The 13,913-nt window shown below is 36.2% G+C and overlaps 1 protein-coding gene across 1 annotated transcript; it reads left to right on the forward strand.

Moving 5' to 3' along the window:
- The first annotated feature begins 3,771 nt into the window (after nucleotides 1-3,771).
- mah (solute carrier family member mahogany) lies at nucleotides 3,772-11,357 on the forward strand. The gene is made up of 7 exons (XM_017616182.1): nucleotides 3,772-4,341; nucleotides 6,245-6,490; nucleotides 8,350-8,459; nucleotides 8,564-8,704; nucleotides 10,443-10,489; nucleotides 10,567-10,726; nucleotides 10,831-11,357. The coding sequence occupies exons 1-7, from the start codon at nucleotides 3,953-3,955 to the stop codon at nucleotides 11,355-11,357; spliced, it is 1,620 nt and encodes a 539-aa protein (XP_017471671.1). The 5' UTR covers nucleotides 3,772-3,952.
- Nucleotides 11,358-13,913: the final 2,556 nt, after the last annotated feature.

The following is a 13,913-nucleotide window of genomic DNA, read 5'->3' on the forward strand; positions in this document are numbered from 1 at the left end:
AAATTTATTAATGAAATACAAAATTTTGTAATAGATATTTCAAATTTTGTTCTGAAAATTTTCCGAGACTTGCAGGTTTCACATTAAATCATAAATTAGACCCAATTGGAAAAATAACGGATATATGACCGATAACACCGTCCGACGGTCAATTTTACACACATAAAATCAATATACTCTCGAAACTTGGAGCCAAAAATAGTAAAGCTACGTTTTTAGGTTTTCTCTCTATGATTTAAAAGAAAAAATTTTCCAGAGTTAAAAAGTTTAAATTCTTTGGTGCATAAGAACGAATTTCGCCCTTCGAATTTTATTAGTTTAAAAAATCTAATTAATAAAACTTCATTTTCAATAATTATTCGTCCTTTATATAATTTATACCCATGGTTTCTTCGGAAAATTTGCTTAGAATGGCACGCAGAATTCTCATATGCTATACGCACATAGTAAAAAATAAAATTGACCCGCCCTAATGTATGTATATAAAAGTAATTTTTAAGCAAATAACACCACCGACTTCAAGTCTTATATAAAAATTTTCAAGTACCGTTAATTTCTTCATGATCCAAAGATTGGATATATACCAAATTACTTAGTATGGAACCATGCTTGAAGTACCACCTACCCGTTACAAAAAGAATTATCGAAAAAAAGAGAAGAGACATTTTAGCAAGTTTTGTCCATTTTTATTTCTTTACAAAAAAATTTTATTATCTTATGAAAATATAGATAACTATCTAAAAAACATATAAATAAAAATTTCATACTTCGTAGAATATTTATAAAAATTTGTCAAGTTTTAACAAATATTTCTGAAAATTTGAAATCTTTCAGTCGAACTTTCGCAAAAAATAAATAGTAAGTCCTAGCTACTTTGAAGTTGCACCTTGTTGTACTAAAATTGAATGGGCTACAAACTGCATACTCAGAATATTTTAAAGACATCGAGTTGAAAAGCTAAAAATTTTGATGCAACTGTCGAATTTTGTACAAATTTTGAAATTTTGACTTACATGGTTTTTACGTTTTCATAAAAACATAATAAACATTAAATATATGAAAGGGAAACAACCAAAGAGTGTCAAAATGTCGCTTATCTATTTATATTTTCGGCACTGTCCATGAAAAAAACATTCCGGCGAATTGATAGCCTCCTCTCTTTTTGAAGTCGGTTAAAAAGAAAACCATTTTAGCAAGATGAAGTTAGAATTCCAACGGTCTCACATTTTGTAAAACTTTCTGATTACTAAAAACAATGTTATTGAACTTTGTAGTAAAGTAAATATGTATGTGTGTACAGGGTGGTCTATATAGTGGTGTATTTAAAAAAAAAAAAAAAACTGAGAGTTTATATACCTGCACTAAATGTTAAGATAAGTTATTGTAAACCAGACACAAGAAGATTTTTAAGGGGCCTGAAATATCACAATTATAGCTTATTATTTATTATCTTTTTACAATGTAATTGCTCCTTCGTTATAGGCTTTTCGAGTTTTCTCTTGATTGTTCGCATAACAGTGATACTTCACGACGCGCCACAAAAGAGCGTCTAACGGTATCAAATCGTAGCTACGTGGTGGCCAAATGGCATCGCCGAAACAGCTGATAACACGATTACCGAATTTGACATAGCGCGCTATCCTGTTTCAACCAAAGATCATCCAGTCCAAATACTCAATTGCCGGTCACAAAAAATCGTTTATCACGCCACCGTAGCGCTCACCGTAGACCGAAATGGTGTTTCCAGCGGAATTTTCAATAAAGTGATTTTTAGGATGTTTTGGTTTCTCGACGATCTCGTGCGGGGTTTCCGATCGCCAGATACAGCAGTGTTAACGTAGCCGCCGGGATGAAAATGCGTTTCGTGAAGAAAGAGACGTTGTTCAAACGTAAACGATTCATTTCATTTCGCGGGGATATGCTATTGACTTTTTCTCAAGATTTCCTGCGGGAAAGAGCTGTTATTGTCAAAATAACATATACTTTAAAAGGGGGCGAAAAACACTATATGGACCACCCGTTTTACTTCACATAAGTTCTATGCCACGTAGTATGTTTGCATTTACGTTGAATCTACGTATTTATGTATGTACATTTGAACAAACAAACCCTTGTGGGCAGCTGATTAAGCTAGGTGACATTTTGACCAGTTTTGGCTATTTTTCTTTTGTCTATTTATTGTTTATAATTTTTTTATAAAATCACATTTCAAACTTCGTACCAGATTTATAAAAAATTTAAAGTTCTTATTAAAAATTTGTAGAAAAAATTTTAGGTATGCAGTTTTATAACCCATTAAACTTTAGTAGGACGCTGATTTTGAATAATTCTTTTTAGCTGACGGTGTTGAGCATTTGCTCCCATAAAGGTATGTAAAATATGCTCGACAGTTACTATTATATCGCCATTACGGAAATATATATATACTCAGACAGGCAGGCGGCCCTTATGGCGCTTGACTCTGTCACTATAAATTCGGAAACAGTTGCCAACTGCCGCAAATCACTTAACGTGATGGCAGAGCAGTTCGCTTTGCACCTGGTATGGGTACCGGGGCACAGTGACATACCAGGAAATGAGAAGGCAGACGAGCTTGCAAGGGCGGGTACTTGCTCTCCACTTTCACCAGCCTGGAAGAGGGTGGGTATGCCACTCGCTTCCTGCAAGCTCTTACTAAGGGAGAACTTCCTTGAAGAAGCGGCCTCCAGATGGGAGCGCACTGAAAACTGTAATACAACGAAGCTTACATGGCCAAAATGGGATGTACGGAGATCGAGAGAAATTCTCACTCTCAATAAAGGCGATATGTCACTGGCAATTGGTCTGCTCACAGGACATATTCTGATAGGAAGGCACGCAGAACGCCTCGGGGTTAGTCACAATGACTACTGCAGGAGCTGCCACGACGAAGAAGAGCCTGCATCAATAAGGCACTTACTCTGCGATTGCCCAGCACTGGGCAGGAAAAGACAGAAATTCCTAGGTATAGGTCTTCTAGACGATCTAAGCGCGACTGCTAAGTTTGGAATACGGCAGTTGCTAAGGTTTGCAGACTCCACAAACTTGTTTAAGGAGTAGGGGTTTTTTTGGATCCATGTGGTATCACAATGGGCCCTGATCGGGCCTAAGTGTGCTGGCGCCCTCTGGGCTTAGCAGCCACTTCAACCTAACCTAACCTACTATTATATGGAGGAAAATGCCAAACACCTTCAGCAAAAAAAAAAAAAAAACTATTGAGAATCAACGCGATTTCTTAGCATTTTAGAATTGAATGGGCTATAAAACTGCATACCTAAAATTTTTCTAAAATTTTTTAATACAAAGTTTTTGGTTGTAAATGTTAAATGTTTGTTAAAATGTTTGTGAATTTTTTTAATTTTGGTAAAAAATGTATATGGTGCTAGACTTTTATAAAAAAGTTGTAAACATTAAATAAATAAAAGAGAAAAAACCAAAACTGGTCGAAATGTCGCTTAACTTAATCAGCTGACCACAAGTGTATGTATGTAAACTGTTCCTACATATATTTGCCACAGGCCTACATTGCTGCTGTTGGAGGATCAAATTACTGGCAACTACTTTGAGCGCAAACTATTGCATTTGGTATTTCTCGTTGGTGTACATACATATGTACATATATGTATAAAATACATAGGTATTTCTTCTCTCACACATATGTATGTATGTATCTAACGGTTATGTCTTGGTTGCAACTTGTGGACTTGTAACGCTTTTCTAATACAAAAAGGGCCTCAGTTGCCCGCGCCACGCTCAACCGTCCAGTTGTATTGTTAATTAAATGGCTCCACAATTGTGCCAATTCATAATGGAAAATGTGTTAGCAAATAAACTCATCTTAAACAGGCATTAGCTCAATACCTAAATACTATATGTACATACATACAACAAAGCAAGTAAACGATATTTTTTGTTTTACAAATCGACACGCAGCATGTTCTTTAAGCGACGTCATAAACCTGCATTGCGTCCTTCGAAGGCATATTACCACTCCAGCGACCTACCATCATTGCCTCCATCTACGCAGTCACACAATGACCAATTACCGTTTTTGTCGCGCGCGCGTTTCAGTGCTTTGCCACATCTGCAAATTATCGGCGAAGAGAAGCAGAACTTAACACTGCTCATTGCCGTCTTATACATCATTGATTTATTTGGTGTTCTCCCGTTCATAACACTGCCATCGCTACTGGTGCAACTGGGTGTCCTCGGTATACCTTTGGTTCTGTCCATAATTGTGCTACAAATCTACACTTCGTTTTTACTTAGCCAATGCTGGATTATGGCTGAGTCCTTCGATCCGTCCATAACGCAGAAAAGTAGGTGAGTAGAGAATTTAAGACTTGTGCAATGACGGTGCTATGGGTCAAATTGATAATACAGTCTTAAAGAAGTAGGTATCGATGGTTCCCAGCAATAAGGACACAAATGCAAAGAACCCACGATATAATTTCTTAAGGTATTCCTATAGGGGTACATCTAGCGAAGCAGAGCAAAGTTGAAGAGGTTAATCTAGCGGTAAACGAGGACAAGCCGAATTACCTACTGGCAAAATATAAAAAAAATATTGGGGTCACACTTCACTGTTGACAGTTATAACTTTGAAATAAAGAAGCACTTTGCCTACCTAGGATCCAGCACAAATCCTATACAGCCTGGAGATCAAGTGCAATATAACTGATTTATGTTAAAAAAAAAAAACAAATAACTGATTTATTTTGGAACCAATTTCTGTCATCCTTGTCAAGCTTGGTTTCCAGACAAACCTGTTTCGGCGTTGTGCCATCTTCAGTGTAATTTTTCGTAACTCTTGCCAATAATAGCTGCTAATTTTTACTCGGTAGGCAATTGAAAAGCAGAGCCCTCTTTCGACGAACAAAAACTATGCGAACAAAAACTATACAAGTCTCTCATCATGCCCATTCCTGTATATGGCGCAGACACGTAGAAGATATCGAACAAAGTTGAGAAAGCTTTGGGTGTACTGCTCTACGAAAAATCTACAGCGCTGTTCACGTGGGTAACGATTACCGAAGAACTGTACGAATTACCTGTCTGCGCCAGCGATGAACAAGTGGCGAAAGTCCACAAAGGAGATAGGCAATTGGCGAACGTTTATAGTGCTAGATAGGAAGAAGAAGAAAAGAAAACAGTTGGATAATCAGAATTTTAAATTGATTCCATATCCAACGTCCGCTTTCGCTTGGTAGTTGGTAGTCCGTTAGATTTCTTGTCTGGGCCCGAATCGCGGCATTCGTGATCGAGTGATTACTCGTTTTTAATCGAATGAAAGGCAGATATTTTCTCCACCATACAATTTTAGCGGGCGAAGCACACTCGCTATCGAATGCCGTGGTCTCAAAATTGAATTTCGATTCGAGTTACGTTCGATATCGAATGCCGCGATTTGGGCCCAGGCCAGATATCTAATGAACCCCCAACTACTAGACTAAACCGGACGCTGGATATAGAATCAATTCTAAGTTCAGATTATCCAATTGTTTTCTTTTCTTCTTCCTATTTGCCACTACAAACGTTTTTCGGTTTGGGCCGACACCAAAAAAACTTCGCCAATTGCCTATCAACTTTCAAAACTTTCGCCACATGTGTGTAACACCCAAACGATGGAATAAATGCACTTTTCTAATAGCCGTCCCTCCGGCAGGCACACAGTGTACATATTTTTAGCATAAATACTTTCATAAAAATTTAAAAGTACTTGGGAAATCTAGGAGCAGGCAAAATATACGAATTTTCTGGAGTTGAAGGCGAGATAGCCGGACTTTTGAGGACAATTTTGAGAGAGTAATTTGTGTATTTCACTAGGCCGAAATAGCCCGAAATTTCTTTCGGGGCGAGTTTGCGAAAGCTCTCGAATTGCCAGAAGAAAAAAATTAAAATCATGCTACCTTCAACTCAAAAATATATATTCATTAACTATTTTTCTTAAAGTTAAAGTTAAAGTTTATCGTCGCTGAACTTTTAAATTTTTAAATTCATAGAAATTGTTATTTACTTCAATGTTAAAATGTGTTCACACTACAGCACAAATTGCTTAATTTCGAACAAATTACTTCATTCAATTCAAAGGTTTTGTTTGATTTCTACTTTATTTCGTAAGAGCTGGCGATTCTATGACGAATGAGCTCGGAGCCATAAAGATGGTTTCACATAAAAAAAAAAAAACGGTAAGACTATTCATCCGATATGTTCTTTTCTTTCTCAGATATCCCTATGCAGCTATTGCCGATTTGGCATATGGGCGTTGCCTCAGCATCTTCGTACGTATTTTACTAGACATCAGTATATTTGCCACAGCTATACCAAGTTTGGTATTAGCTGCGCAAAATCTCGAGTTGGTTGGCGAACGTATAACCGATAATGAATTTTCATTTTCTTTCTGCTACTGGGTCATTATATTAGGAATATTTTGCTGTCCGCTTATGTGGCTGCGCAGTCCCAAATATATGCGGTAAGAAGAAGCTATGCATTTAAAAATGGTAATACACATACAGTGGATCCAAAGAATAATCGGACAACATATAAATGAAAGGAGATGACTTTTTCAAACAAGTGAGCGCAGATCAGTCCTTTGGTAAATTAATTTTTTGATTTTAATGACAAAAATTTATAATGAAATCTATTTTGAGTACACAAAAGTTATTCTAATATAAAACGACAGCTGGTTTTGACAGCCCAACAAATAATAAGACAACGCACAATTTAACATTTTTATTTTATGTTTTCCCTTGTACCAATGGGAAAAAGAAAGAAAAAGTGTCACTTCAGTCGCATGCTCTACTTTTTTTTAATAGAACGTTGTTTTCTGCCATTGGCTTTTTCGTTGTAAAAACCAATAGGAAACCAAACAAAAAAAAAACGAGTCTACGGAAGTTAAGTTTGTCCGATTATACTTTTTAGTCGTGGTATGTATGTATACATAAATAGTATATCGTCGCCTTAGAGTGTAAACGTGCTAACTAACCTCCAACTAAAGTTTATAGCGCAGAGAAAAAACTGTTAATATTACTTATTGGTTGCTTGCAAATAAAACGTAACATATGTAATAATTATTTCAATTAACTGATGAACTAAGTTACATTTAATTTCTTAAACACGTGGCAACCCTCTTAAATATAGCTTAGAAATAGAGCATACAATCTCACACTGTACCACTAAAATGTTTTAACTTCAAAAAATAAAACTACAGGCCCAGCTCTTTAATTGTTCATCTAAATTTTGATAGATATGAGTTTTCGAATAGGTGAAAACCCTAATGCAACTAAATCTTTCTTAAAACTCTTTCCCTTGACACCCTTATTTTAATATTTCATATACTTTGTATATAAGTTAAATAAATTCGACATTGTAAACAGGTGGCAAGCCTCTTCAAAAGTATTTTCAAACTAAAATCTTTGTAAATATCATTGATTGTGATACATATTTCAATTAACTCATGAACCAAGTTGAATTAAATTTCTTTAAACACGTGGCAATCATTATTAAGTAATTTGAATTTAACCTTTAAAACGTTGGCAACCCTCTTCAAATACTTCAAAAATATTATACATGTTCAAAGTAAAGATTTCTTAAAACTCTCGTTTTTTAAACCCATTTGTAACATTTCACATATCCTGGTTACAATTTAATTTAATTTGACTTTTAAAACTGGTGGCAACCCTTTTCAAAATATTTTCAAACTACTATGTTTCTTCTTAAACCTCCCTCGTCTGGCACCAAAATGGTGTTACTTACATATTTCAATTACTTAATTCGCTTAGTTCAAATTGAATTTGATTTTTTAAACAGGTGGCAACCCTGTGCGACACGCCTTCACCGACTTCAATCGGAACCAAAATTTGTATATAAATTAATTTAAATTTTTTGAGTCTACGTAGAGGAATCTGAACTTTGCCCCCCTATGCGACAAGCCTAAACCGTCTCCAATCGGGACCAAAATTTATATGTTATATCTTCGACTATGTTAGCATGGACGTAGGTGTTGAGGACCACCCTAGTAGTTTTTTGCCTGCGCTGTAAAATTTCGTTGAAGGTAGTTAGCAGGTTTACACTCTAATGCGACGATATGTACATATGTATATATAGTTGAATGTTGACAAATATTTTTCAATAGAGACACAACTCAAAATTTGGCATTTTTGAAATTATGCGCTAAATATGTCCGCAGAGCTTTTATTTACCTTTCAGCCAAAGCTGAAGCATATGAATACCATGTGTAATTTTGAGTTGTGCCCCTTTTTCAAGACGGTGCACATATGTATGTACATACATGCATTGTAATTTATATCTTTCTTTTACATATTATCGCAGGGGTTTGGCGATTTTCTCACTTATCGTACTCATTGTGATTGTAATTCTTTTGTGGTTTTGCCTCTTTGCCTCAGCTCCGTTGGGCAAACCCTTCGAAGGTGTCAGCCTGGGTAAGTTCACACATAAATGAGAACGTTCATTGACTTTTAACTTATGCAGCTAACTACTACTTATGTACATACATACTTGTGATATATTTTATGTAATTCTGTAGAATTACCATCGTTATTGGCCCTTCTGAATGGCTACAGCATTTTGGCTTTCCAGTTCGACATTCATCCAATGTTACTCACCTTGCAAATCGATATGCAGCAAAAGTCTCAAGTTTACTGGGCCGCATTTAGCGGCATTACCGGTGAGTTTGCTATGATATAAGAACTCATAAATAAATTTATACACTTCAATACTTGATAACATTTTGCTATATATGTACATAGTTATATATGTAGTATGTATTTGGATGCTCCTTAAAATGCCAATAGCTAAATTTTGTATGGGACATCCCTTTATTTGATCCTACGTAAAAAATAAAAACATCCACGGAAATTTAAAAATTTTAAATTAATTTTTAGGCGTCATAACCACGATATGAAAGAATTAAAATCTGCTAAATTTAACATAAATATTATGGGAAATTATTCATACAAATTCATAGTCATTGCATGTGGATTCATCGTGTAATAAATATTAAGCTCCAAAGAATATCCTTTGTTTAAGTTTTTCCGGAAAAAGGGTAGCATTTTTCAAATTTTTCACTAAGTTCCAAATAACACAGGTTTAAAATAACTAACCTGAAAACTACGAAGAAACTCATCTATAGCTATGAGGAGAGCTCAAAATGCATTTTGAAACCTAATAGCGATGGTTTCTCCCTTTAAAACATAACTTGCAATTTTCATGCAAATTTACTTTTTCATTTTCCTTAGTGTTACCGCGTATTACTGGCGTTAACTTCGAGTTTCCAAAAGTCTTTCGGATTTACCTAGTTTTAGTTAGTTTTTAACTAATACTCAGGAACCAAGAACAGAAAGTATGATCGAAACAAACACTCGTTCTGGTAGTTTTGTTCCCAAGAACGCTTCAAAACCAAAACCGAAATGAGAACAAAACTGTCGAGATCGTTCTTAACGGGAACGTTCCCAAAAAGAAAAAAAAGCAAACAAAAGTCTCCGGAACGTTTTCGCAAAGAATAAAACGAGGAAAAAGTCTGAGAAACTTTCTGTCGAAGAACGATTTTGGAACTAAAGTCTCAGGAACTTACTGACGGCGAACGAAACGCGAACAAATCTTCTATGAATTATTCGAAAAGAAAGGAAGCGAGAACAAAATTTTCTCATAGCGTTCCATTAGTTCGAAATGTTTGAACTGAAACATAATTATGCAAATAAAGGCAACGAAAGATTTAGGACATACACTTTTCTAGCACAGAAATTTAAAAATTGTTCCATAAATGGACATTTGACTGTAATGGTTAATAATCTGCAAGTTGAAATGATCCAGCTTCCTCTAGCTTAGAACTAACAATCGTGCTTCTCACTGAAACGATTTTTCATCCCAGCACACATATGCTCCTCTCATTCTTAACGTAAAGTTCTCCAACTTTTGTTTTCTAGCAGAACGTTTCCAAAACTTTTGTTCTTATTTGATCCTCTTTGGAAATGTTCTTGATATTTTCGTTCGTATTTAGTTGTTATTGGAAACGTTCCCGAAAGTTTCGTTCTCATTCCGTTCTACGTGAGAACATTCCCGAGAGTTTTATTGGCATTTTGTTCTTAGTAGAAACGTTCCCGGACCCTTTGTTCCCATTCAAACTGCTCTCAATAATATGTATTTTTGGCTCTTCATGAAAATTGTTAAAAATTCTTAAATATGCATGTCATCAATAAAAATAAATTTGGAAGCGGGAAAATAAAGTTAATTTTCGCAGGCCTGTGTTATTTTAAAAATTTTCGTGAATGTACATATTTTGTAAATAGAACGAAATAAACGGATGACCCATACAAAATTTAGATGCCGACATTTTAAGTAGCACCCTAGCATGCATATACACACACACACACACACTTTCATCGAACCCCCTTTTTCAATTACAGTAACATGTGCCATTGCGATTTTCGGTTCCCTTATTGCTATCTACAAGTTTGGCGCAATGATTGCGGATAATCTGCTCGAANATGTGCCATTGCGATTTTCGGTTCCATTATTGCTATCTACAAGTTTGGCGCAATGATTGCGGATAATCTGCTCGAATCTCTACCGAAAAGTTTACCTTTATATTTTCTACTTATACTTATCGCGGTACAGTTGTGCTTCTCCATCATAGTGGGTAGTTCAGCGATGTTTTTGCAGATTGAAAATTATCTACATATCAGAGAAGGTAGAGGAAGGAGTGAAAACATTTATACATACATACATACATATTTACATACATGTTTCTGGCCGACCAAAACATTTACTAACTTAATTTCTCTTCTCTGGCAGCCTTCTCGTGGAAGCGCATCGCCTTGCGCTCTTCCGTTGTGGGCCTCGAAGTGCTCATAGCAGAGTTTGTGCCCAATTTCGGTGTACTCATGGACATTGTTGGCGGCACAATTGTCGCGCCGTTAGTATTCATTCTACCGCCACTACTGTATAGGCGTATTCGCCGAATGGAAAGAGTTCATCAACGTTTTGCCACGGAGTCTTCCTATGGCAGTATACCGCTCGATTTGAATTTCGAATCCGTACATACCGATATGGAACAGTTATTGATGTTGGAACAACAACAACAGCGCGGCGTATCGCTGTCTTGGCGTTTGCGTTTGCGCAAATCCTGGCTACATACTTTGAAATGTTGGTATGGTTTGAAATGCGATTTCACCGCGTCTTTGTCGGTTATGGTTTTTGGTGTTTTGGCTACGGTAATTTCGACTTATTTGAATATATTTAGCTTAGCCGATTTGTTTAGGTACGAGGCTACGTGCTTCTTCAATATGACAAAAGATGTTGTAACTAATCAAAAGTATTAAAGATTTATAGTTAAAATGATGGTGGACTTTTTCGCTGAGTAAGTTTATATAGCCGGAAAAGCTCTATAATTTAAATAATAGTTTATAGTTATTTTAAGGTTCTGTTTTCAAGATGTCATGCTTTCACTCAGTGACATATAATTGTGCTTGTTGTGAATACCCTTTATATTTGAGTGACCAGAACGAAGCACAGGAGGCCAAAAAGCTATTAAACCACATATTGCTCCAGAAGAAATTGGTAAAAAAAAACTAGACTTCATATACGAGGGCCGTCATATCTGGTAATCTAGGAAAGGGGGAATCAATTTGTTAACAAAGTGAACTTATTGGTTTAATACATCGGCAGAGAATTGGTGTAATAGCACAGCACCCTGTGGTGGCGTCCGTAAGAACCCCAAGTGTGGAATTATTTAACTTAAACATTTCTTCAGTTCACTTTTTGTTGAGCTTTGGTCATTTGTCACGGTTGAGGTTTACTTATTAATTTTTCTATGCATGTAGATAATAAATCGGTAATTGTGGGGAGTTATCTACCTCGTAGATTTGCATTTCCGAGCCGCGTATAACTTATTATACCGATAAATGACCATATTTGGCCCATCGGTAAAGACGGCTAAACAGTCCTATCTCCTAAAACGAGATCTTTTAATGTGGGTTAATTTTTTCAGACTGTTCAAAGAAGTTCTTATCACGACTACTAAAGAAAGATTGCACAGTTATTACCGGATTGCTTACGGGCAGGGGCGGATCCAGCAGGGGGGGTTTGGGGGTAAAACTACGTGTCAGTCAGTGGCGGACCCACGGGGGGTGTTTTAATACATAGATGCCATATTATACACACATAAGCGCCATATTAAAACACACCCCGTGCGTCCGCCACTGACTGACACGTAGTTTAACACCCAAAACCAAAGGCGTAGACGCGTAGCTACTGAGCTGCAACCAAACAAATAAATGGGTTAATTTCTATATCGAGAGTTAAGCTTCCTTAATAAGTGTGTAAGAGCGCAGGGCAGCATTGGATGTGTTGCACATTGGCATAGACGTAATCTGTAGTGGGCTTCGGGGCACACCGGTTCCACGGACACTGAGGAGGCCGACAGGCTTGCCAAAGCGCTTTGTCGCAAACTACGCTGCTCATGGAATAAGTGCCGGTTCTCTTCAAGCAATTAAACAGGGTCTCGACCTGTACATGATACGAAAGGAGCAGAAGGTATGTACGAACACACAAAGTTGCCAAGCGCCTTGGATTCTGTGGAGAGCATACGATATAATGATCACGATGTTTCTTCTATCTCTCAAGAGGCAGGACGCTAGGCTACTGGTTGATGCTCAAACAGGATACTGTCTGTTGGTATCGCATGCCTTTAAACTGGCTCTGAGCAATGATCGAATCCGTAAAGGATGCCGAACGAAGAGACAGTGGAACATGTCCCACGCTAATGTTTCAACAGGTTTGAGCAGCGTCGCATAGAGCTACAACCGAAATTCGGAGGACTGAATTCTCGCTTAATCTCTCGTTTCGGTGGTTTGCGCTGGCCGGATATTTTACCCGATTCAACCGTTGCATACCTATTTTTATGGGGTTCGGGTAAGTCAACAAGTCTCAAACTCCTTATCAGGAATAAACGATGACCTGAAGTGGAATTTGGACAATCGCTACTCTAAATTTTCATCGCCAAAATTTTCTTAATGAAAATAAGTGGGGCTTAAAAGTATAAGGCATGGAAAATGAAAGCAAAGCAACTACTTGTTGCATGTTGTTAGGCACGCCTGTTATTCTTTTGGAGATTTTCAGCGATAAAAAATAGCGATAGTGAATTTTGGAGTTCGCTTGCTAATCTTTAAGGACTCACTTGACCATGCCAATAACCAATTACGTACTAGGAAATACATTATTATCTCTACAGCTTTCACCTCAATAGCTATCGTTCAATACAAAAAGGGATTATTATGGGGAAAATATATACATAAGTAGATGCAGCCGCCGCACAGTGGTGCAAACGCAAAATTTACTATTCAAAAAGTTTTGCAGGTTACAATCCTTGGCGTATTTTAGTTTTTTTTTGTTGAAAGATAACTCATTTCTTAAGATGCTACAATTTTAAGTTTTTTGTTTTTACAGTTAACGGTTTTGATTAAAAAAATAAAAGTTGATTATAAAAATTTCTTGTATCTAGAGAGCTCGTTAACCGATTAATATTTCCTATAGTTTGTTAATAATTCATAAAAATTACTCGTTTACGAGATATTTTTAGTAAATTATTATTTTTTTTTTGCAAAAATGGTAAAATTTTTCGATTTACATTGTAAAAACCATAGAGAAAAAATTAATAAAAATATTATTTACAAAAAATATAGGACATCCAACAATTAACGCCTTGGAGTCAAGCAAATAATTTTTCTGCTGCAAAGTGTATTTCTTCAACCTTGTTAAAAAAACTATGAAGCAAAACAAAAAATTTTAAAAGTAAATTGTTAAACCTTTTAAGAATTTAATCATCTCTCAAATAAAAAAAAAATAAAAATCCGTTAAGCATTGCAGGCTGTAGACCC

The sequence above is a fragment of the Rhagoletis zephyria genome, unplaced genomic scaffold, assembly GCF_001687245.7.
Source record: "Rhagoletis zephyria isolate East Lansing unplaced genomic scaffold, Rhagoletis_zephyria_1.1 Rzeph_scaffold_01161, whole genome shotgun sequence".
NCBI lineage: Eukaryota > Metazoa > Arthropoda > Insecta > Diptera > Tephritidae > Rhagoletis > Rhagoletis zephyria.